The 26,227-nt window shown below is 42.9% G+C and overlaps 1 protein-coding gene across 21 annotated transcripts in view; it reads left to right on the top strand.

The window, feature by feature from the left end:
- Positions 1 to 25,565, top strand: part of LOC146492329 (NACHT, LRR and PYD domains-containing protein 12-like) — a 69,660-nt gene extending 44,095 nt beyond the window's left edge. For 10 of the 21 annotated variants that reach the window (XM_085151002.1, XM_085150999.1, XM_085151013.1 and 7 more), the window contains 9 exons: positions 190 to 431; positions 536 to 2,321; positions 7,213 to 7,386; positions 9,148 to 9,324; positions 12,259 to 12,435; positions 19,410 to 19,586; positions 21,694 to 21,870; positions 24,237 to 24,410; positions 25,086 to 25,565. In XM_085151002.1, coding sequence (XP_085007128.1) covers positions 190 to 431; positions 536 to 2,321; positions 7,213 to 7,386; positions 9,148 to 9,324; positions 12,259 to 12,435; positions 19,410 to 19,586; positions 21,694 to 21,870; positions 24,237 to 24,410; positions 25,086 to 25,092 — 3,091 coding nt within the window. In that variant the 3' untranslated portion in view covers positions 25,093 to 25,565. Of the gene's footprint in view, positions 1 to 189; positions 432 to 535; positions 2,322 to 7,212; positions 7,387 to 9,147; positions 10,036 to 12,258; positions 12,436 to 19,409; positions 19,587 to 21,693; positions 21,871 to 24,236; positions 24,411 to 25,085 lie in introns of those variants that run through there. The other 11 variants (XM_085151016.1, XM_085151020.1, XM_085151001.1 and 8 more) reach the window with 10 other exon arrangements.
- The last annotated feature ends 662 nt before the right edge of the window (positions 25,566 to 26,227 follow it).

Raw genomic sequence — 26,227 nt, 5'->3', positions numbered from 1 at the left:
TTTGTAGGCTGATCACTCTGTGTTTAATAAGACAGGAACAGCAAAGGAAACTTGGATTCTGAACTCAAACACAAGTTTCTCCACTTTGACTTTTCTCTGTGACCATCAGAGCTTCTGCACAGTGTCATCAAATCTGGATGTTTGTCACTGACAGTCAATGATTTTAGTGATAAAGAAATGTGTTCACAGAGGGAGGAAGAGGAAGAGGAGTGGTGTCTGTGAGGAGGAGCAGCTGTCCTGCTGTGCTTTGTGTCAGGACGTCCTGAAGGATCCAGTCTCTACCAGCTGTGGACACTGGTTCTGCAGACAGTGCATCTCCTCATACTGGGACCAGTCTGCTTCATCAGGAGACTGGTCCTGTCCCCAGTGTGGAAAAATATCCAGAACCAGAGCTGGACTGCAGACAGCCAGTCAGAGCAGCTGTGTACAAAGTAAGACTGAACATCTGTCTGCTGATGGACTCATTTCTGAAAACTGGACTTCTTGTTGTTGTTCAGACATTGAAGAGTTTTCTTTCTGTTTTTCTTTCTTTCAGCAGATGTTGGTCTGCAGGAGGTTTTAGATGAACATAAGATCAGTCTGAGGAGGAGATGTGAACGTGTGACTGAAGGAAGTGATGAAACAGGAAGTAGAACCCTCCTCAACAGGATCTACACTGAGCTCTACATCACAGAGGGACAGAGTGAAGAGGTTCATAGCCAACATGAGGTGAGGCAGCTGGAGACAGCTTCCAAGATGGACGCCCTCCATGACACTCCAATCAGGTGCCAGGACATCTTTAAAGCCTTACCTGACCAACAGAGACCCATCAGAGTGGTTCTGACCAACGGCGTGGCTGGTGTTGGAAAAACCTTCTCAGTGCAGAAGTTCACTCTGGACTGGGCAGAGGGCTTGGAGAACCAACATGTCAGTGTGGTGGTTCTGCTTTCATTCAGGGAGCTGAACCTGATCAGAGATGAGCAGTACAGTCTTCTGGAGCTGCTCCATGTTTTCCATCCAACATTACAGAAGGTCACAGCAGAGAAGCTGGCTGTCTCTCAGCTTTTGTTCATCTTTGACGGCCTGGATGAAAGCAGACTTTCATTGGATTTCACCAACAGGAAGCTGCTGTCTGATGTCACACAGAAGTCATCAGTCAGCCAGCTGCTGACAAACCTCATCCAGGGGAATCTGCTTCCCTCGGCTCTCGTCTGGATAACTTCCCGACCTGCAGCAGCCAATCAGATCCCTCCTACATGTGTTGACAGGCTAACAGAAGTACGAGGCTTCACTGACGCCCAGAAGGAGGAGTACTTCAGGAGGAGATTCAGTGATGAAGAGCTGTCCAGCAGAATCATCTCCCACATGAAGACATCCAGGAGCCTCCACATCATGTGTAGAATCCCAGTCTTCTGCTGGATCACTGCTACAGTTCTGGAGCACATGTTGACTACAGAGCAGAGAGGAGAGCTGCCCAAGACCCTGACTGACATGTACTCACACTTCCTGCTGGTTCAGACAAAGAGGAAGAAGAACAAGTACCACGAGGGACATGAGACGAGTCCACAGGAGCTGACGGAGGCTGACAGGGAAGTTCTTCTGAAGCTGGGGAGGCTGGCGTTTGAACATCTAGAGAAAGGAAACATCATGTTCTACCAAGAAGACCTGGAGCAGTGTGGTCTGGATGTGACAGAGGCCTCGGTGTACTCAGGAGTTTGTACAGAGATCTTCAAAAGAGAGTGTGTGATCTTCCAGAAACCAGTCTACTGCTTTGTTCATCTGAGCATCCAGGAGTTTCTGGCTGCAGTCTACATGTTCCACTGTTTCACCAACAGGAAGTCAGAGGTGCTGAAGAACTTCCTGGGAAAAAAATACAACGAGTCATCTCTGGACAATTTTTTGATGGAAACACTAATAAAATCCTTCAGGAGTAAAAATGGTCGTCTGGACCTGTTTGTTCGCTTCCTTCATGGCCTCTGTCTGGAGTCCAACCAGAGACTCTTAGGAGGTCTGCTGGGTCAGACAGAGAACAGTCCAGAAACCATCCAGAGAGTCATCAAGAACCTGAAAGAAAGGAAGACAAAATCCTCTCCTGACAGAAGCATCAACATCTTCCACTGTCTGATGGAGATGAACGACATCTTATTATCTCAGGAGATCCAAGAGTTCCTGAAGTCAGAGAACAAATCAAAGGAACTCTCTGAGATCCACTGCTCAGCTCTGGCCTTCATGCTGCAGATGTCAGAGGAGGTTCTGGATGAGTTGGACCTGCAGAAGTACAAAGCTTCAGCAGATGGACGACGTCGACTGATTGCAGCTGTGAGGAACTGCAGAAAGGCTCGGTGAGTCCAGATGTGATCATTAATATTATTAGTTAGTGATAGTTTAGTTACTCAGTCATAAACTGCAGTAATTTCTTATTTGAGGTCACACTAGGGCTGCCACAAACGATTATGTTGATAGTCGACTTAACAGATCCTGCATCCATTGGACGTAAAACATACACCAGCATGCATCTGCTGTTATATAACTATCATTAGCTTACAGCTTAGAGTTTTTAAGTTATGTGCTAACTAAAAATAAAGACCAGATGATAGTTTATTAAACTTTTAATGAAATTTGCAGATTGTAGCAACAAACAGAAAGGCCCCCAAAATGTGTGCCGAGGTGTGGATGTTGTTGGCTTAGTAACAAAAGTTGTGCATTGAAGACAAAAATATTTTTTTAGCAGTACTGTAATGTAGCATTTACAGCTATCAGTAAGTAGCTCGCTGTTTACTCTAATGTTAGCAGCTAACTAGGTAATTAGCTTACCAGACTGTAGCACTTCGTCGTCAGAAGCCACAGCGTGCTTCCTTTTCAGATTCTCGTGCATCCCCATCGTACTGCTGTGGAAGGAAAGTTCATTTTGCAGATTTAACACTGACATTTTTCTCTTTTATTTTCTCAAAATGCTCCCAGACTAACAGCAGCTGGCATCCTTGTACATGCAGTGCTGCCATCTTCTGTTTCAGTCTGTTATTACACTCTTAAATCCTACTTATTCCTGCATCTTTCAGGATCTTACAAAGCTTCAAACGACACGTCGACTATTAAATTAATTGTCGAACATTTTGATAGTTGATGTAATTGTGACCAGTCAACTAATCATTACTGCCTAGTTCACAGTGAAGATTTGTTTTCATGCTTATCAGAACACTAGGGGTGCAACAATACATGTATCGGTATTGAACCGTTCGATACAGTGCTTTCGGTTCGGTACGCATATGTATCGAACAATACAAAATCGACTACTCCGCCTAGGCTGCACTGTTGAGCGCATATCCACTGAGCGCAGCGCAAGCTAGCGAGACTTAAGCTAAGCTCGTTGCAACAAGGCAACTGCCTCAACGCTACCTGAACCTCCCCCACCCTCATTCAGATCTGGCGTATGGAACTATCTTGGTTTTCATGTGAAGCAAATCCTGAAGGTAAGCGCGTCATGGACAAAAGTAAAACAGTACGTCGGATGTGCCACGCAATGCTCAATTGGTGGGAACTAGTGTGTTAGCGCAGTTAGCTCGTTAACGTGTTGACGCCGTCCAGCCCCACGCACGGGGCGATCTGCTTAACTCGTTAACTGAGATTTGCCGCGTTATGGCGTTAACGTCATTTTAACAAGATTAACTCTGACAGCACTAGCAGGAAGACAACGAATATGACTGCACATTTACGCCGACATCATCCTAGTGCAAAGACAAGTGGAAGCAGACAAAAACAACAAGCACGCATGCTACAAACTTTACCCGAGTCATTTAGACAGCCGTTAGCACCTGATTCAGCTCACAGAGCTGAGATGGACGTCAGTGTGCCAGCATACATCCAAAATTAGAGTCAAAGGTCACTGCAGGTCATTCTTTTTAAACCGTCACCTCTCGTGACTCCGCCCCTTTATAACAAAAGTCCCACAAACAGCGTGTGAGGTCACAAACACACCACAGCATCACCAAGTCATAAAGACGAAGGCTCTGACAGGGACGACTCACAGCAGGAAGAACAGGTGAACAGGTTTACCGTGGAGCACAAGAAAGCCGACCTTATTGCTCCGATGGAAACGGAGTAAGGCCGAGTTTTAGGACCACGGTAAGAAAAATATTCCCGATCATTTTAAGATAAAGTCGAGGTTAAAGTCAAAATTGTATTTGGAGAAAAAAGTTGAAATGTGGAGATTTGTTGTTTCAAGACAAACTGCCAGGTTTGCTGTCCCCTCTACAAAACGCTTTGTTTAGATGAGTTAGTGAAACAAAGTGATCCACTGTCTTATGATAATAACTTTATTTCTAAAGCGCTTTCAAACAAAGTGCTGAACCAATATTTCATCATCCAGTTTTGCAGCATCCATCCTCTTTATTGTATGAAGGTGGAACCATCGATAACCTCGCATCCGTCCATTACAAGACATTTGATTTTGTACAAATCTTCCAGATTTGTGTTTTTCAGCTTTCTGCACCATCCTTTCAGCATCTTTATACTTTTCACCACACTGTGTTTATATAACACATGGATGTGTAACAGGAATCATTTCCCTTCTTTAGCTAACACCACTGCTGAAGTTTCACTGATTCAGAGAGTACAGCAGCTGTGGCACTTTGTCCTGAAACAGCAAATCTCCACATTTCTTCTTTATTCTCAAAGTCATTTTCACCTTTAATGTTGAAATTATGGACATTATTTTTTCCTTAATGTGGTATGGGCCTTCTGTATAACAGAGACCCAGCAGTAACTAGTGAAGCCCAGTGTGAGGGTCTCTGTCTTTAAAATAATGAGAGCTGGTGATAAAGTGGTGGTGAGGGAATCACCGCTGAGGTTGAACTTCGCCTCCCTGCATCCTTTTTACTTACCAAGAGAGTTTCCACAGATCCTTGTTACTGATGTGTACGTTCAACTGAGGGCGAATGTGGAAGTCGCCAATCAGACCACAGTAACGTCACACCAGACGCTCCCAGTTTATTTTGTCATTTTAATCAATGTACAGTTGGGAGGTCGCTCGCTGACGTTTGTTATGGCTCCATCAAGGAACCTAATAAATCTTTCTGTAGAGCTCTCTGTGGCATGTTTGACTAAAATGTGCTTTATTTGGTTCCCATCATGAAATCTGTCTTAAAGAGAACTAAAACTCAGTGCTGGTTCTGGTTCTGCTGTGGTCAGCGAGTCCATCCAGACCCTTCAAGACTGTTTTTCTTGGACTGATTAGGACTTATTTCAAAATGCTTGCTGTGACTTGGATAAATTTACAGACTGTGACAGTGAATATTCATTTTTGTGAGGACCTCATAATCCCAAGGAGGGTAATTTGTATATGTCCAAATGACAAGCTTTGAAAAATGTTATGAATTATTAATGCCTGAGCTTCAGAGTTCCTCAGATTTGGGAGGAATCTATTATTGTGTCTAAATCTATAAATAATTTTGGCCTGTTGCTTGTTTTGTAATCAAAACCTGAGAAACTTTTGTGTGCCAAAAACAGGACGTCCTCCTATTGGCTTATAGAACATGCAGGGGTGTGTGCACTGTGCTCCACATAGTTATGAAGATCTTGATTAACCACATTAGCTTCACATTAGTAACTTTGTCCTCGACAGCTCGGCCATCTTCAGAACCTGCCCAGGAATTGAACTGCACATGTGCACTGGCTCCAGACGTGGGGTTGTCCTGCATAGTCAGTGGTGTCAGTAGATCATTAAGTAAAATAATATGTAACTAGATTCCTTTGAAAGAGCAACCATGGACGACAAAGCTGGGCGGAGTCTGCTCTAAGACACCAAATGAGCAAATGTTTGCTGACCTGTATCAGTGATCACCTTTTTGTTGGCCTGGTCCCCCAGTCCTCCCACTCCCCCCGGTCCTCGGTGGATGCTGTCACTTCCTCTGACACTGGCTCACCATTTATGTTGTGTCAAAAATCAAACGTGAAGATCTAATTTACTCTAAACTCTCTGACTGTTACTAATATGCTACAACCACTGGAGATGGAGATGAAGCAGAAAATAGTTTATTAAAATCAGTTTGAATAAACCCAAGGCTCAGAGCAAAAGAGACAAAAGCGCCCCCAAGTGGTCAGACTGTAGAGGAACAGAATAAACCCTATCAAAGACAAACACGCTGGAAGCATCTTTTCTAACACTCCAGTATTTATTAGCATTTATTATAAATTTATTGTGACTTTGAAGACATTCAGTGTTTCCTTTGGTATAACGGAGGTCTGACTACAGTCCAGTAAACACACTGATTAGGATTATAGATTAAACTGCAGTAATACTTTCACAGTGTGCAGTGATGCACAGGTCCGAGTGGTTTTACACTGAAATTCTCAACAACAGGAAACTGTAAGAATTTGTTACTCTAATAATAAACATAGAAGAAGAAAAACATTTTTCATTTAGAGTTGATGAATATAAATGAATTTGAACTTTACAAACCAATCAAAGACAAACTGATCCATGTGACTTTATAACAATATTCAAAGGCTGCTGCTGGACACAGACAGGTAACATCATTTTGACTTGCTGTCACCTGGATCTGGAGTCATAAACACTGAAACGCTGAACATTAATACAAATCTGTTTCCGCCAACTAGTGATAAACCTGCAGACTAATGGCTCAGAAAGCTAAAATGAGCCAATCATTTCTGTGTTTAGTTCCCCTGAAATCAGATGTGATATCAGCAGCTCTGAGTTCATTCATCATTATTGTCCAGTGATGAGATTTCTGCTCCGTTTGGTGACAGTCAGCAGATTTTTCCTGCGTTTTGACGTGAACAGTCGTACCTGACAGCAGCAGGTAGCAAACAGAGATCATCTTTCCACCTGGAACTCTTCACTGAGCTGAACTCATTCAAAATGTTCTGGATTCAAGACAGGAAACAGTCCAAATGTGTGTCTTCACTCTGACTCTGGATCAGAGCTCAGTGACAGACTGTGGACATTATGGAAGCCTAAATGTGACACCATCTTCCTCCTTCATCTGCAGATTAAAGCCAAACAAAGATTCTCCTTAAAAGTCTGCAGGTCTGAGAGAGACTGAATCATTGTGTCATGTCAAACACAGTAAGAGGAGCTGAAGCACAGATGTGAAGAGCAGATGTTCATCAGATTATGACCTCACTCTGTTTTGTCTTCATATACATTCAGTCTGTGTTTATAATGCAGACTTTCTGCTTTTATAATAACACATTTTATATTTTCTGTAATCACAGACTGACTAAGTGTGGACTCTCAGGGACTCACTGTGAAGTTGTGGCCTCAGCTCTGAAGTCCATCCCCTCCCATCTGAAAGAGCTGGACATGAGTGAGAACAAGCTGCAGGATTCAGCAGTGAAGCTTCTGTGTGCTGGACTGGAGAGTCCAAACTGTCGACTGGAGACTCTGAGGTGAGTTCACTGACTGTAGCTGTTGTTGTTTTTCTATATTTCAGGCTGCAGAGACTTTGAGCTTGTGTGGAAACAGAGAGAGAAAAGAAAGACCTGAATGTCAAAGCTAATAAAGGTGAAGTTAGGAGCTGTGATGATGTTCATGTATCAGAAGCTGATCTTGCTGCTACAGAGACGACCCACACAGCTGCTGTGGTGAGGTGTGTGTTAAAGCAGAGGAACACAGAGCAGATGAACACAGGCCCAAACATGACAGCAAAGCAGGATTCAGGCTCTGTGAGAGGATTTCAAACAGAAGCTGGAGAAGAGAAAGGACTCTGTTGGAATGACTACAGAAAGAAGGCAGCTGAGACCAGTCCAAGTGTTTCCATGGAGCCCAGTCTAACATTCATTTATACACTAACGTACAGAAGTGAACGGAAAATGAATCCATAGTTTCAAATGTAGAAATAGTTCTGAGTTCATTTACAGAGTTTAATACAGTTCATGAGGAAATGTTCAAAACAGCAGCTGAGAAGAAATCGGCCTCACAAAGTTGGATCCAATTCCAATAGTTTGTGATGCACTTGAACGCAGCGTGAGCAGTTCACTGCCTAACCCCACAGAGACTGTCAGTCTGGACTTTTCTTTATTTGTATTGGATGTCAGTGAGATTTCAGAGCAATCAGACACTGTGGGTCTGTGTATGAAGTATAATTCATGTGCAGTTGTTGAAGTTGTAGAATGAGAAATGGCAGTTTGGGGTATTTCCTGCTTTCATTGTCCTGCTTGTGCTGATGAAAATGTTTATTGACGTGTGAATTCATTCTTCAACGCTCGATTCTGCCTGAACAACGTGAAAACTTTGCTTATTTTTGTATAACACAAATCAACGCACTGAAGCATCGACTTGTTCCATTATCCAACAATGAAAACAGGAAGTAGAGACAGCTGGCCTTCAAAGTAAAAGCTGCTCCTTTTGAAACATGTTTGCGGTAAAATGTAAGAAGAGCTGAAGCACATAAACGTGCCAAAATATTAAACACAGTTGATATATTTGTGTGAGTGTTGTGATTCAGGTGTAGATGTAATAATGTACATATAGCAGAGTTTCCTGTTTCAGATCAGCTGATCAGAGTCGGGCCAATCAGCTCTGAGCATGCTCAATCTGAGTTATGGAGCCGTATACCACGATTCACCGTGGCAACGGCATGAGCAGAGGCTCCGTGTGAATCCAGAGGAGCAGGAACATGAATGATGACAGTAGATGTTTGTGTGAAAGTGCTGGAAGCAAATGATTGTGTGATGTTCTTTCAGTGTTGCACTTTGTAGACGCTCCCTGAGCACTGGTCTCACAGCCAGCTGCACATAGAGACCAGTGTTGTTAGTCCAGGTCAGAAGATGACTTGTTGGAATGAAAATGAGCTTGTAGTTTGTCTGCTTTAATAATGTGACTGGAAAAATGTGTTGGACTTCAAATATGTCCATTTCTTTCACACTTCACCTTTAAAAGTGAAGCCATGTGGTTCCTGGAAGGAAAAACACGACTTTTTCAAGTCTTTGTCCTGTTTTTATGAGAAATGTACGACTTTAATGTGAAACATTCAGAGTTTTTTCTCTTGTGTTTGCTTGAAGCTGCTTCCTGTTGGCTTCAGCTGTTTGGAGTTTCCATTTTCTAAACTTCTACATTCTGAACCTTCTTCAGCTCTGAACAGATGATGAAACACTGAATGATTTCAAGCACTTTGTCTAATAAACTTACATCTTTCATTCTTTATACAGATTGATGGACTGTGGTTTGTCAGAGATCAGCTGTGATTATCTGGCAGCAGCACTGAAGTCCAACCCCTCCCATCTGAGAGAGCTGGACCTGAGCTCCAACAACAACCTGCAGGATCCAGGAGTGAAGCATCTGTGTGGTTTCCTGGAGAGTCCAGGATGTAAACTTGAAACTCTGAGGTCAGTCAGCATGTTTTAGTTGTGCTGAGATGAATTTGATGTGAAAGTTGTGCTGACACTAAACTGCAGACATCAGGCTGATATTATACTGATCCACACTGAGGATCTTCATGGTAAAGTCTGTTTTCTTCTTCTCTGGTTTAGTCCATTGACTGCAGCAGAACAATGTTCACATTTCAAACAGTGATACTCAACGTATGGCCCGCGGCCCACACGCGGCCTGCCCACCTTTCCTGATTCAAAGAGAGGGGACCCTGATTAACTGTGTAGCTTCTTCCTCACAGTTCTAAGTATCAGACACAACAATGACTAATCCACAGCTGACTGTCTTTAGCAGGTCAAAGGTCATGGCACACAGCAGACAGTCAGAAATATTCTAACTCTGATCATTTATCAGTTGTGACACTGTGAGACTTGATCAGAGGTGTGATCATCACAGCAGAGGCCTTTGTGTCAAAGTCACTGAGGATCAAACAGAAACACATGAAGCAGATTTTCCTCTTCTGGCTTTTTATAGCAGATAACCTTCAAAATATTCTGCAGTCGATCAAAAACTGAAGCAAACCATGAATCAACATGTGAACATGAGCTGATGCTGCTGAAGTGAAGCAAAGTTACAGAGGTTTGATTACAGACACAGCTGAGAGTTTGTAATCTGTCATCATTTTAAAAAGTTTCCATGGAACAGCAGAAATGAGGCTTTACTGTCAGAGGCCGACAGCACTGAACACAACAGCAGACTGGTGGCTAATAAACAGTGAATGATGCAGAAACAGATGTTTGAAGCTGTTCTTGGAGTACACTGAGAGAGAGAGAGCTGTGCAGGCAGGAACAGCCAAAGTCAGAGAGAATTCATGAGCATATTTATCAAACGTGAAGCAGAGTTTGGATCTACTTTTGCTGCTGCTTCACTCAGTTTTGGTTGGAGACAGATGAAACCTGCAGCTTCAGGATCTGTGAGCTGTCCACTTTCAGCCCCGACGGCGTGTCCGTGTACGTGCCGTCGAGTGAACGATCCACGCTCTGTGTTTCCATCTTTGTGTGTTTAGCTGCTCTCATTTACTGTTTTAGCTGTTTGCTGCTTGTTGAAATAGTTTGTGAGCTTTAACCTGAGATTCTGGCAAAATACATTTATATTAAACATTGATTCAGGATTGAATGAATCAACATCGTTTTATTCAAATTAAAACCATTTAAATGGGAACATGAATTTTTTACAGCCGCCTCTAATGCTGGGTAATGTCAGCTGGTCCATGTGCAGCTGGCTGTGAGGCTCAGGGAGCGTCTACAAAGTGCAACACCGAAAGAACATCATCCATAAATATTGAGTAATAACTGGACTCTCATACAGCGAGACTCAAATGCCTTTAAACATCAGCTTATCCTGCTGATCCAAGTCCAACACTGAGTTTGTAAAAACATGTTTGTCAATCATTTTGTTTGGTTTCTGAGGAAAATGATTCAATAACTTGCTGCTAATACACAACATTTCATCATATTTCCTCATCAATCAATCAATCAATCTTTATTTATAAAGCACTTTTCATACAAAAAGAAAATGTAGCACAAAGTGCTTTACATGGTTAAAAGCAGCCCCCCCCCCACACACACACACACACACACACGCACACACACTTAAAAAGTAAAATTGGACTGGGCACGCATGAGCCAAGTGAGGAAACACTATCATGGGGAGCCGTCTGCACCGGAAGCCGGTCACAGACCGCAGCCTCCAGGCTGGGCACACAGCAGGAGGGAGGCAAAGAAGCCCCCCAGCCAGGCTGAGAGGACCCCCAGAGCCCAAGCAGCCGCGGTCAATCACAGCCCCGGTGCAGAGAGCGCCCTCTGAGTAAACACTGGAGATATGACCTAATAAGAGTATATACTGGGTAAAAAGATAAAATAAATAAGAACGGGATACAATATAAATATAAATATAAATAGAGTAAGAAGATTAAAAAATGAATAAGAATAAAATCAATAAATATTAGGTAAAACCTAAATTAACAATAAAATAACAGGATAGAATAAATAAGCGTAAAATAAATAAACGTTAAGTAAAAGCCAAGTTAAAAAGGTGGGTCTTGAGCCTGTTCTTAAAAACATGTACATTCTCTGCGGCCCTGAGCTCCGGCAGCGGCAGGCTGTTCCACAGACGAGGACCATACCACTGAAAAGCTGCCTCTCCGTGAGTATGTGTCCTGACTTTAGGGACAATCAAAAGGCCAGTACCAGAGGACCTCAAGGTCCGCGAGGGTTCATATGGTAAAAGCAGATCTGAGAGATAAGAAGGCCCAAGACCATTAAGACATTTAAAAACCAATAAAAGAACATAACCCTCTTTTGTCTGACCATTTGATCCCATTTGAATTTGCAATAAAGGATCCACAGAGTTTGGTGACAATAATGACAGTAGATGTTTTTGTGAAAGTGCTGGAAGCAAATGAGTGTGTGATGTTCTTTCAGTGTTGTACTTTGTAGACGCTCCCTGAGCTCTGGTCTCACAGCCAGCTGCACATAGAGACCAGTGTTGTTAGTCCAGGTCAGAAGATGACTTGTTGGAATGAAAATGAGCTTGTAGTTTGTCTGCTTTAATAATGTGACTGGAAAAAGGTGTTGGACTTCAAATATGTCCATTTCTTTCACACTTCACCTTTAAAAGTGAAGCCATGTGGTTCCTGGAAGGAGAAACACAACTTTTTCAAGTCTTTGTCCTGTTTTTATGAGAAATGTACGACTTTAATGTGAAACATTCAGAGTTTTTTCTCTTGTTGTGTTTGTTTGAAGCTGCTTCCTGTTGGCTTCAGCTGTTTGGAGTTTCCATTTTCTAAACTTCTACATTCTGAACCTTCTTCAGCTCTGAACAGATGATGAAACACTGAATGATTTCAAGCACTTTGTCTAATAAACTTACATCTTTCATTCTTTATACAGATTGAAGGACTGTGATTTGTCAGAGATCAGCTGCGATTATCTGGCAGCAGCACTGAAGTCCAACCCCTCCCATCTGAAACAGCTGAACCTGGACAACAACAACAAGCTGCAGGATCCAGGAGTTAAGCATCTGTGTGGTTTCCTGGAGAGTCCAGGATGTAAACTTGAAACTCTGAGGTCAGTCAGCATGTTTTAGTTGTGCTGAGATGAATATGATGTGAAAGTTGTGCTGACACTAAACTGCAGACATCAGGCTGATATTATACTGATCCACACTGAGGATCTTCATGGTAAAGTCTGTTTTCTTCTTCTCTGGTTTAGTCCATTGACTGCAGCAGAACAATGTTCACATTTCAAACAGTGATACTCAACGTATGGTCTGCGGCCCACACGCGGCCTGCCCACCTTTCCTGATTCAGAGAAAGGGGACCCTGATTAACTGTGTAGCTTCTTCCTCACAGTTCTAAGTATCAGACACAACAATGAATAATCCACAGCTGACTGTCTTTAGCAGGTCAAAGGTCACGGCACACAGCACTCTGTGAAACAGTTTGGAGCAGGAATTCTTGCACATTTACAAACTGACACTGCTGCACGGCATGCTGGGTAATGCTAGCTGCTCAGGTATGGGTGTGCTAACGGCTGTGAGGCTCCGTGGCTGCAGAACACTGAAGAAGAGAAAAGAGAGGTGGAGGATGAAGAAAAGAGGCGGAGATGAAGCAGAAGTTTAACTCCTGTCTGAGTGGGCGGGGCTCAGGCAGCTCCGCCCACCCAATTTGTTCACTCCTGATTCATCTGCATGTGTTCTGCTTCACACTGCTCACCTCCACCAAAGACTTCACAAACATCTTCTTTCTTTGAGTCCAGTTTGTCCCACAAACACTTCCAAATCTCCTCCTCTGAGATTCTGCAGCTTCTTGCAGTGTGACTCAGCTGACTTCTGACAGACCACAGACTGGCACAGCATCCACATGTGTCTCCTTTCAAACAGGCTCTTGATGTTTCCTCCCACATCATTCTGGCCTCTCAGTCTCCTTTGTTCTCCAGCTCTGTAGCTCCAGCTGATGAAGCTTCAGTTTCCCATGTTGGTAACAGTAAACTACAGCCTCTGCTGTCAGCTGGGTAACTAAACAGAGCTGCAGCACGTCTCTGCGGTGGTGCTACATCCAGCCTGCAGACGGCCGTCTACATGTTGTAGTGGTTTACAGTCATCAGGGGGCGCTGTCCCAGCCATGCAGGCAGTGGGCTGCTCTGCTTGTGCTGTTGTTGGTGAAGCTGAAGTGAAAGCGAGAGTTAAAACACTGAACAGTGTCCACTGAGCTTCTCATGCTATTCTCATGCTCAAAGAAGTTTAACAGGAAGGACGACTCGTCCATCAGGCGTCCAGCTGTCCGTGACCGTGTCCACAGCAGAGTGTGACCGAGGCTTCACGCTAACACGCACACATGAAGCTAATACCACCACGAGCAGCTGCTCAGTGGATTTGGAGGACAAATGTCTGCAGCTTCTCACAGGCAGTATGCAGAATGTGGATCTCCACAAAGACTGTGGAGAGCTCGTCCCACACTCTAAATCCACACTTGTCTGCACAAAACTTCTCACACGTTCCCGTCACAAGTGTCTTCTAAGTGAAGCTACCAGGTTCAGGTCCAGCTTGTTTATCTGGAGCTGCAGTAGATGATCCATCCTCACAAAGCAACACAGACACAGATATGCAAACACACAACACAACCAAAGGATTCTCTCTGCATGTCTGTGGCTGATGCTGCTGGAACGAAGCTGTTTGAAACCTTGTTGTTCTGCACTTTGGGACCAGAAGAGGAAACTGAAGCTCTGTGCAGAGGGTTCAATGGAAGCAGCCAAGCGCTGTAAGTGTCTGCTGTACAGGGATGCTGGTTCAGCTGTGGCTCAGTTTCACAGTGTGACTCAATAAAAGCAGCAGGAAATCAAAGCTTGATGCTTTCATCAGTGTGGAAATAAGAAAGTTTCCTGTGACAGACGCTGGAGCTCTTTCACTCTCAGCTTCACAGTTTCAGCTTCAAACTTCTTCCAACATGTTTCTAACACAGCCACATTCCACCTTAATGGAGCTGATATCTTGTGCATCAGCACATTTTCTAAAGGCAGCAATCACATCTTTAGTTTTGGATGTTTAACTGCAGATTGTTTATGTGTTTATAGCACATTAATTACAACAGCAGCGTTGACCACAGTGCTGTACAAGAATCCAAAATAACTATTAAAATAACTCATAACATTAATATCACACATCAAATATCAAATAACTCTCATGCTGTATTAAAAGCCAGTGAATACAAATGTGTTTTAAGAGCAGATTTACAGAGACTGACAGCAGGAGCTGGGGCTGTTCGATAGAACGATGTATATATGATGACCATATGAAAACGTCTATCGTTTCATATCACGCTCTTTGTTTCCTGGTTATGTGTTTGTGTGTTTTCCAGATAAACCTTTCAAAATAAATCTGAAGATCCTGTTGAGAGTTTTCAAAATAAACACAATACATCACTGCGGTCGCTCGTTTATCGAGTTACGTTCTAAAAATAAGTCTCAGAATGAAGTAGCAGCTTTATGTTTTACAATTATTATAGAAGTTTTAAGGCAGTTAAACCCTCACTGCACACTTTCTACACTTTTCTCAGACAGGCATGAACATTTTCACACTTTTCTCTCTTGTTTAAACAAAGTTCAAACCTTCATAGAAAAATAAGTTCATTATTAAAGAATGAAAGCAAAGTGTTTCTGAAATGTGTCAAATCAGCCTTTGCTGGCATTAAATGAGCTTGGTTCTGTGTGAGGAGCACTCGTCCATGGCCTGGGCTCCTCGCTGTCAGGTAAAGTTTCATAAAGCTTTTGAGTTTTTATGCAGATAATGTTGGTGTCCAGCACGATGTTCTTTTTCCTGCGGTCACTGATCCACAAAGCCAAAGCTGACTCCATCCTTACGATGTTCTTGTTGTGGACAGTTACAACCTTTTTGCCTCCTTGTTGAAACTATGATGGTCAGCATCTTCCTCTGCCTTTGGCTGCTACCACAGGTGCAAAACGTCTCGTCATCATTGTTGTTTGTTGGGGACCAAACGTACAAACATACAGTGCAGCACTGCAGAGTCACACTGCTGTAAATTTGAACACATTCTGTACTGTACAGGAGACACGGCACGAGATTGGCTGACAATGGTCTACAGCCAATCAGGACGCAGAACACAACGCGCTGTAAAAAACAAAAGCATGCAAAATTGCACAAAAAAGATCAGCGAAACAGCGAGGCCGCCAAAGGTGAACTGTGTTACAGCGAGGGACCAGCGTATATATGGTTGTTGGGACGATAAATGTCTTTGAGCTTGTGTCAGAAGACGAGCTGCAGCTTTCTGGACCAGCTGCAGTCTTGCCAGGCAGGTCCCACTAACTCCAACATATAAGGAGTTACAATAATCCAGCTGGGATGTCATGAAAACGTGGATCGCCCGTTCAAGGTTTTTAAAAGATATAAATGATCTCACCTTAGATAAAAGCCTCAGTTTGAAGAAAGACCGCTGTACAACTGAGCTCAGCTGTTTTTCAAAGGTCACATTGCCGTCAAATATAAGCCCCAAATGTAATAATGCGATTTAATAAAGAGCTGAACCAGTCTAATAGAGCGCCCTTGATGCCGCCATGCTCCAATGGTGACATCAAGATGCTGTGGTCAACAGTGTCAAAGGCAGCGGTCAGATCCAAAAGCACAGCTGAGTCTCCTGATCAGTGGCTGATAAAAGATTATTAAGAACTTTTCAAAGTGCAGTTTCAGTGCTGTGAAGAGCTTTAAAACCAGACTGAAACCTTTACAACAGATTGCAGCTGAACAAATATAATCTTTTACAAAATCTTCGACAGGAAGGGAAGCTTTGAAATAGGCCTGAAGTTTGAGCGGACAGAGGATCCAGATCAGGTTTTTAGTACAGGCTGTACAACAGCATGTTTAAAACAGGCTGTACAACACCTGAACTAAGACTGCTGTTAAAAATCGCTAAGATGTCGGAACCAACAACCTTTAAAATCTTTTTAAACACGTGTTGGAACAACATCATTTGGACAAGATGATGTCTTTATAGCATCACATCGTTCCTCCACCTGATCAAACCACACAGGCTCAAACTGGTCAAAAACAGCTGAGCAGGTGAATACTTTAGCCCCGGTGCGATCTCGGGCGAGAGTATCGATGATGGCCAAAGGGCAGCGTCCAGCTCTACAGCCGCTGAAGAGCAGACTCAACAGACGCGCGTGATGTGGATCCTACTGCTCTAAAATTGGAGCTTCTTCAATCCATTAAAGAGGACATTAGTACGCTGTTAAAAGAAGAACTCAGAAATGCATCGAAAGAAGATTTTGACAATATAAGGGCTGACGTGCAAGGACTGAGAAATGAGATCGCTAACAGCGTGGCGGCGACGTGCGGCGAGGTTGATGGAGTAAAGGTTACAGTGAAAGAAGCTGAGGATGGGCTGTCAATGTGGAGCGATGAGGTGACCACCCTGCAGTCTACAGAGGAGAGTATGAAGGAGGAGCTGTCTGACCTGAAGGATAAATGTGATGAAGGCAGGAAGCGGAGAGCTAACATCCACATCATAGGGATCCCAGAGGGCCTGGACTCGAGCTCCTCCACGGCCGTATCCGTGCTACTACGTGAAGTGCTGGGTATGGATAAAGACGTTATTGTCGACCGCTCACACAGGAGCCCTATCCTGAGAAAGCCAGCTGGTAACCCGCACGCCGTCGTAGCCGAGCGTCACTACTACCAGGATTGTGTGGCTACGCCGTGCCAGGGCCCAAGCCCCGCTTGAGTTTAACGGACAACTTATTGCAATATTACGACTGGGCGACATGACCCAAAGTTCATATCTCGATATTCTTTAGCTGGATGGTGATATACGATATATATCTCGATATTTTTAAAGCCAGAAAGTACGAACAAAAAGAGAGTTCTTAGTCAAAGCTGTGTCCCAAATCTCACACAGGCACATTTATTAACATACAGCGTAGATGTACATGAAACAATTACTCAGAAATAAATGATCAGCATTTATTAAATAATAATGCTCCATAAATAAAAGAAAACAATGTTGTTTTTGTGCATAACAAAAAGCTCACAATCGTGCAGTCAAAATGTAAACTAACAGACGCTGAGCATAATAACAAGCAGCTGCTCTGTTCCCAGGTTCTACTGCGTGACTGACAGCCTGGAGTTTGAAATCCTCTTTGTAACCGTGTCTCTTACAGGTGCCATTTATGGTCCTTATACACACTCAATACAGTAATATTACGTTGAAGCAGAGTACGTATCAAACTACATGCTGTGTACAGCCACTCTCCTGAGCCTGTATTATATACACAGCGGTTACAATGACAAACTGAATACAATCTCATATCTACAAAACAGGCTGAGTCAAAGTTGCAGCTACGCTTATGAACATGGAGAAAAAACAGGCGAGTTATCAGCTCACCAGCTACGACTAAGAACAGCTAACCAACTATCCTTGAGATCTACAATGACCAGGGAATAAGGTGTACAGACAACCAAACTATCCTTGAGATCTACAATGATTTCAATAAGTTTTTTGATATTCCCTCCTTGGGAGAAGATGCGATCGCTAGTCTGGAGGAACCTGTCTCTAATGTTGGAATTGAAATGGCCGTACGGAGCATGCAGTCTGGAAAATCTGCTGCCCCGACGGGTATCCATCTGATTTTTTATAAAGTTTTCTGACCGACTGAATTCACTGTTAAAATCAACTTTTGAAGAATCCTTCCTCTCACAGTCGTTGCCTCCAACAATGCATCAAGCAGTGATGTGTTTAATTGTAAAACAGGAAAAAGACCATTTAGATTGTCGTTCATGTCGTTTAATATCTTTGTTCAACACAGACACCAAGATCCTGGCTCAAGTGTTGGCCCATCGCTTACACAAGTATTTGTCCTCCATTATTTCACCAGACCAGACGGGCTTTATTAGGCACTCTTTTTTTAACATTAGAGCTCTATTAAATATCATTTATACCCATGTTAAAGGTGATACATTGGAAACCGTAATTTGGCTTGACGCAGAAAAGGCGTTGGATCGGGTGAGATGGGACTTTTTTTATACGCTTAAAAAATGTGTCTTTAATTTTGTATCTTGGATAAAAGTATTGTATTGCTCCCCTCTAAAAGCCGTCCGGACTAACAATAATCTGCCCCCCAGGACAGGGATGCCCTCTGTCTCCTTTTTGCCATTGAACCGCTAGCTGTTGCTCTGAGACAATGTGTTGGTGTTGAGGGAAAACATCGAGGGGGTATCGAACATGAAGTCTCTCTTTATGCCGACGACATGATTTTATTTATTTCCAACCCATCGAATAACCTCCACAAACTTTTGGATAGACTTACAATAATAATAATAATGATAATAATACATTTTATTTATAGACGCCTTTAAGAGCCTCAAGGTCACCTTAATGCATACTTAAGGAATTTAGGACAATTTCTGGATATAAAGTGAATTTTGGGAAGAGCGAGGGAAAGTCTATCTGTACGACAACTGGGGAGTTTTGTGTATTTTAGCCCCTTTTAAACCCAGCGATAACAAGTTTAAGTACTCGGGCATCTGGGTGAGAAGAAAACCACAAAGACTTGAATAAAACTATCTTCCTTTATTGTCGAAGCTTAAAGAGGATTTTGGAAAATGTGAGTTTTGCCTCTTTATATTTATGGTGGGGATGCAGAACAAGGAGCAAAGATGAATGTGATGCTGAATCAGCAGAAGACTTGGACTCATTTGATTCCAGCTTTGATATCATTGATTTCAATATGTCCATTTCTTTCACACTTCACCTTTAAAAGTGAAGCCATGTGGTTCCTGGAAGGAAAAACACGACTTTTTCAAGTCTTTTTCCTGTTTTTATGAGAAATGTACGACTTTAATGTGAAACATTCAGAGTTTTTTCTCTTGTTGTGTTTGTTTGAAGCTGCTTCCTGTTGGCTTCAGCTGTTTGGAGTTTCCATTTTCTAAACTTCTACATTCTGAACCTTCTTCAGCTCTGAACAGATGATGAAACACTGAATGATGTCAAGCACTTTGTCTAATAAACTTACATCTTTCATTCTTTATACAGATTGGAGAGCTGTGGTTTGTCAGAGATCAGCTGTGATTATCTGGCAGCAGCACTGAAGTCCAACCCCTCCCATCTGAGAGAGCTGAACCTGAGCTTCAACTACAACCTGCAGGATCCAGGAGTGAAGCATCTGTGTGGTTTCCTGGAGAGTCCAGGATGTAAACTTGAAACTCTGGGGTCAGTCAGCATGTTTTAGTTGTGCTGAGATGAATATGATGTGAAAGTTGTGCTGACACTAAACTGCAGACATCAGGCTGATATTATACTGATCCACACTGAGGATCTTCATGGTAAAGTCTGTTTTCTTCTTCTCTGGTTTAGTCCATTGACTGCAGCAGAACAATGTTCACATTTCAAACAGTGATGCTCAACGTATGGCCCGCGGCCCACACGCGGCCTCCCCACCTTTCCTGATTCAGAGAGAGGGGACCCTGATTCACTGTGTAGCTTCTTCCTCACAGTTCTAAGTATCAGACACAACAATGAATAATCCACAGCTGACTGTCTTTAGCAGGTCAAAGGTCACGGCACACAGCAGACAGTCAGAAATATTCTAACTCTGATCATTTATCAGTTGTGACACTGTGAGACTTGATCAGAGGTGTGATCATCACAGCAGAGGCCTTTGTGTCAAAGTCACTGAGGATCAAACAGAAACACATGAAGCAGATTTTCCTCTTCTGGCTTTTTATAGCAGATAACCTTCAAAATATTCTGCAGTCGATCAAAAACTGAAGCAAACCATGAATCAACATGTGAACATGAGCTGATGCTGCTGAAGTGAAGCAAAGTTACAGAGGTTTGATTACAGACACAGCTGAGAGTTTGTAATCTGTCATCATTTTAAAAAGTTTCCATGGAACAGCAGAAATGAGACTTTACTGTCAGAGGCCGACAGCACTGAACACAACAGCAGACTGGTGGCTAATAAACAGTGAATGATGCAGAAACAGATGTTTGAAGCTGTTCTTGGAGTACACTGAGAGAGAGAGAGCTGTGCAGGCAGGAACAGCCAAAGTCAGAGAGAATTCATGAGCATATTTATCAAACGTGAAGCAGAGTTTGGATCTTCTTTTGCTGCTGGTTCACTCAGTTTTGGTTGGAGACAGATGAAACCTGCAGCTTCAGGATCTGTGAGCTGTCCACTTTCAGCCCCGACGGCGTGTCCGTGTACGTGCCGTCGAGTGAACGATCCACGCTCTGTGTTTCCATCTTTGTGTGTTTAGCTGCTCTCATTTACTGTTTTAGCTGTTTGCTGCTTCTTGAAATAGTTTGTGAGCTTTAACCTGAGATTCTGGCAAAATACATTTATATTAAACATCGATTCAGGATTGAATGAATCAACATCGTTTTATTCAAATTAAAACCATTTAAATGGGAACATGAATTTTTTACAGCCGCCTCTAATGCTGGGTAATGTCAGCTGGTCCATGTGCAGCTGGCTGTGAGGCTCAGGGAGCGTCTACAAAGTGCAACACCGAAAGAACATCATCCATAAATATTGAGTAATAACTGGACTCTCATACAGCGAGACTCAAATGCCTTTAAACATCAGCTTATCCTGCTGATCCAAGTCCAACACTGAGTTTGTAAAAACATGTTTGTCAATCATTTTGTTTGGTTTCTGAGGAAAATGATTCAATAACTTGCTGCTAATACACAACATTTCATTATATTTCCTCATAACCCTCTTTTGTCTGACCATTTGATCCCATTTGAATTTGCAATAAAGGATCCACAGAGTTTGGTGACAATAATGACAGTAGATGTTTGTGTGAAAGTGCTGGAAGCAAATGAGTGTGTGATGTTCTTTCAGTGTTGCACTTTGTAGACGCTCCCTGAGCACTGGTCTCACAGCCAGCTGCACATAGAGACCAGTGTTGTTAGTCCAGGTCAGAAGATGACTTGTTGGAATGAAAATGAGCTTGTAGTTTGTCTGCTTTAATAATGTGACTGGAAAAAGGTGTTGGACTTCAAATATGTCCATTTCTTTCACACTTCACCTTTCAAAGTGAAGCCATGTGGTTCCTGGAAGGAAAAACACGACTTTTTCAAGTCTTTTTCCTGTTTTTATGAGAAATGTACGACTTTAATGTGAAACATTCAGAGTTTTTTCTCTTGTTGTGTTTGTTTGAAGCTGCTTCCTGTTGGCTTCAGCTGTTTGGAGTTTCCATTTTCTAAACTTCTACATTCTGAACCTTCTTCAGCTCTGAACAGATGATGAAACACTGAATGATTTCAAGCACTTTGTCTAATAAACTTACATCTTTCATTCTTTATACAGATTGTGGAGCTGTGGTTTGTCAGAGATCAGCTGTGATTATCTGGCAGCAGCACTGAAGTCCAACCCCTCCCATCTGAGACAGCTGGACCTGTTCAACAACAACTACCTGAAGAATCCAGGAGTGAAGCATCTGTGTGGTTTCCTGGAGAGTCCAGGATGTAAACTTGAAACTCTGGGGTCAGTCAGCATGTTTTAGTTGTGCTGAGATGAATATGACGTGAAAGTTGTGCTGACACTAAACTGCAGACATCAGGCTGATATTATACTGATCCACACTGAGGATCTTCATGGTAAAGTCTGTTTTCTTCTTCTCTGGTTTAGTCCATTGACTGTAGCAGAACAATGTTCACATTTCAAACCTTCAAAGAAGAAGAAAAATCCTCCACTGGAAAATTCACTGTGAAACTCTCAAACTCTTCATTCCACCTTAAAGTCTGTCTGACACTGAAATCCAAAGCAAAATGTGCGTTTGCTTTACAGACAGCAGTCCAACACAAACATACACACATCATCCAAAACACAGTCCAACATCCAAATCTCCTCCACTGCCAACATGAATGATGGGAAAGAGAAGGAGGAACACTCTGACATTCAGGGTTAGAATGAGTTTCATAAAGCAGACTGTGAAGATCAAAGCTGCATTAGAAAGCTTACATGAATGAATGAGTGGACAGAAGTGGACAGAGATCATCTGAAGCACTTCAAAGGCTTTAAATCAGCACATTTCTCTTTATTCTTTATCAACTCTGTTAGTTTCTCTCAGTTTTCTGTGGAATGAAGCTAACAGCAGGCTAATAAGATGCTGACCAATAGGTTTCTATTAAAGGTTGTAATTTGTTTATCAAAAAGTGCTTTGGCTCAGCAGGGATCAGCTTACAGGTAGAATACAGCTGCTGGATGGGATTAGCATGTCATAGCTATCTACCAAACTGCTAACTGGGGAATTTCAGGCCATCTATGGATCATTTTTGCTAACTGTTTATTCAGCTTAGGCTCACAGGGCTGCAGCCTGTGCCCTAGCTGTCATAGGGCAAGAGGCGTGGTCCACCTGCACAGGTGAGCAGTCCATCACAGGGCCAACAGAGAGAGACAGAGAAGCACTCTCTCACATCCACACCTACAGCCAATTTAGAAGCACCAATGAACCTAAGCAGCATTTCATTGGACTGTGGGAGAACATCCAACCTCCACAGAAAGGCCAACAAGCTTCAACCTACAACCTTCTTGCTTTAAGGCACTAGTGCTAACCACTTTTCCCCATTTCAGCCCAAATCCTGCATCTTCCTGTTTCTGACTCCAGGCCAGCTCCACTAACACTTTCTCATCAGACACTGCCACCTAGTGGAGGAAGTCTTAGTTCCATTTGAAGCTTCAGATTACAGTTAGTTCCTTTACAAAGAGGTGGAGGTGGTGGGGCCACAGCACCATCATCACTGAGTGCCATAGGACACTTAACCTTTGTTTCCATATGCTGGGAACTTCCTGTTGTTCCAAGGAGGACTGGAAAATGTGTGAAAATCTCCCAGTCAGTTCCTCACAGCACACTTCAATCATTTCCCTCCCACAGCATCAGGACCAGGGCTTTTTCTCTCTTTGGTCCCACTAAGAGATTTCCACACAAACACCTCATCAGTGGGACTCTCAGAGCTACCAGCCCTTTGCTACAATCACAAAGCTCTTCATTGAAATCAATGATATCAAAGCTGGAATCAAATGAGTCCAAGTCTTCTGCTGATTCAGCATCACATTCATCTTTGCTCCTTGTTCTGCATCCCCACCATGGACTTCATTCCTTTCCAAGCCAGCCTTGAGTGTCCTTTATTCAGCTCATCCTCTGCTTTACTTTTACACCTGATTTTAGCTGCTTTATCTCTCTTTCAACAAGTTTCTGTGCCTCAATCTTTTTCTTCTCTCCCTCATAACAAGACAGCTTCTTCTGCCTGAGAACATGTTGGAGTGATTTACTAATCCAGGGCTGCTTATTGGGGAAAATACTTCCTGTTTCCAAAGTAATCCCCATTTTTCCCAGAAAGAAATGTCAGTAGAAATCGATGTTCTAAGTGAGAACATGAGCCTTTAAAAAGTCCCAGTGGGTGCAGTCAAAGCAGTCCCTCAGTCCCAGTATAGAGTCTTTGGTCCAGACTGGAACAACTGTGTGCCCAGTTTGAGCTCTCTTCAGTTCTGTGACCTGACAGACCCAGAGGGGCCATCACATCACATTTAGAAGCTCCCCTAATGGAGCCACAACACATGTCCAATACTTAGTCTGTCTTGTTGGACCAACTGGAAGAAATGATTCAAGGACTTAGTCACAGAACAGAGATTCAAATCTCCAAAATCCAACTGGCTGCATCAGGACATATAGTCTGAAACTCTGCACAGTTTCCTGTTTGAAGCTGCTTCCTGTTGGCTTCAGCTGTTTGGAGTTTACATTTTCTAAACTTCTACATTCTGAACCTTCTTCAGCTCTGAACAGATGATGAAACACTGAATGATGTCAAGCACTTTGTCTAATAAACTTACATCTTTCATTCTATATACAGATTGTTTTGCTGTGGTTTGTCAGAGATCAGCTGTGATTATCTGGCAGCAGCACTGAAGTCCAACCCCTCCCATCTGAGACAGCTGAACCTGAGAGGAAACGACCTGAAGGATCCAGATGTGAAGCAGCTGTCTGATCTTGAGAAGAGTCCAGACTACAGACTGAAGACTCTGTGGTCAGTAGAGTGATGGAGTGAGTGGGTGGTGCTGTCAGCAGTATTGTACTAAACACAGTCAGTATGAAACAAAGATCCAGTGTTTCCTGTAAAGCTGCAGCTTCTCAGTGAAGCTCTGAGAGGAGAACGGTGACAGGCTTCAGGATTGGACACAAACACTTCCTGTTTCTCACCTTTATGGTCACCATAGTAACGGCTGACACGCTCTGATCAAACACTGTCAACAGCCAATCAGCTCTCTGAACAAAGCAGCACGCAGACCAATGACTGCATTGATTTCCAAGTTTAAAGCAGTGAAGAACACAGTCTGTAGGTGAGGAAGAATTTAGTGAGAGCAGATGTTTGGATGGAATTCCTCCAGTTAACAGCTGGAACCGTCCATCTGGATTGTTGGGCTTGTTGTTGGGGTTCCTACAGAGCTCAGAGTGGACACACCAAGGTTCTTCTAATGAATGAAAGTCCAAACTCAAACTAGGAGGGAAAAACATTTTCAGCAACTTCAATAAAAATCCAAAGATTAGAAAAAGTGAAGCAACAATGAGTCCTAGTACAGTCCCAGCACTGAAGTCCCTGCTGCTCTTTATACTGGATGTGCTGCATCACTGACTGACAGCTGATGTAGAGTCTCTGGAAACACTCGTTTATCTCCTCTGCTCTTCCTCCTTCTCTCTGCAGGTGGTGATGATGATGGTAAACATGACGGTGTGTGTGCTGAGAGAGGAGCAGCTGTGTCCTGATGATCCAGAGAGGTTGAAGCAGCAGCAGCTTGTGTGTAGAGACGCTCTGACTGGGCCATGTTACTGGGAGGTGGAGAGGAGAGCTTCATCCAGCAGTGACTGACAGAGGAATGAAGTGCAGATGACTGTCAGTGCTGCAGAGTGAACTGCTCTGAGAACAGCTCCACTGTCAGACACAATGTAGAGTCCAGCATCACCCCTGTGTGTCCCTCTGGATCTGACAGAGGATCATCAGTGTATCTGGACTGCTCTGCTGCTGCTCTGTCCTTCTACAGTCTCTGCACAGTCTCTGTCTCACTCTGGAAAGATTTTACAACTTGTTGTAATTACAGAACATTAATATAATATTCAAACATGTGATCTTCTCTTTATTTCTGAATCTTTTCCAAATAAAGAAAAACCAAACTAACAAACAGAACCTGTCGTGTCCTTTTTCACCACATCTGTGAATCTTTTCTGTGTTTTTCCTCTTTTCCTCCTTCCTGCAGCTCCACCTTCATCATTCTGTGTCCAGTATATGTGAACATGTCCAAAGCATCTGAGCCTCATGTTACCCGTTTGTGTGAGTTACGCCTGTCGTTGTGTTGTGGTGTATAAATAAGGGGCAGGAGACAGCGCTGGATCTCTGAGTTCTTTACTGTCAATTTCTGCAACATCTGCAATATATAGAAATGCAAACCTGTGAGCTGTGTGTGTTGTGCATCTGCTCGGCCACCTCTCCTCCGGCCATGCTGGAAGCAGCTGTGCGTTTGACAGTTTTATCGACTCGACAATAATCGAACAAATTAAATGTTCAAAAATATCAACTTAAGCACTTCAAAGTCAACAAAAAGCTTAAAACAATTAAATAATATTTCACTGAAAAAACAACAGCTCATAAGAACGATACACAAAATAATACAGAAACAAACAAATAAAACTTATTAACCTGCTGTGAACTTTTTCCCTTCTCTATGCAAACAGCAGAGGGCGCTCCTGCCATTCAATGAAGAAGCTGCACCTGGAAATACTTGATAACGATGAGAGATCTTAAAAAATTGGTTTAAAGGTTTAAAGTGACAGTTTAAACAACTCAGGTAT

The sequence above is a fragment of the Neolamprologus multifasciatus genome, chromosome 23 (genome assembly GCF_963576455.1).
Source record: "Neolamprologus multifasciatus chromosome 23, fNeoMul1.2, whole genome shotgun sequence".
NCBI lineage: Eukaryota > Metazoa > Chordata > Actinopteri > Cichliformes > Cichlidae > Neolamprologus > Neolamprologus multifasciatus.
Note: the sequence above shows the minus strand (reverse complement) of the source record. Positions and strands in the feature narration are given on the sequence as shown.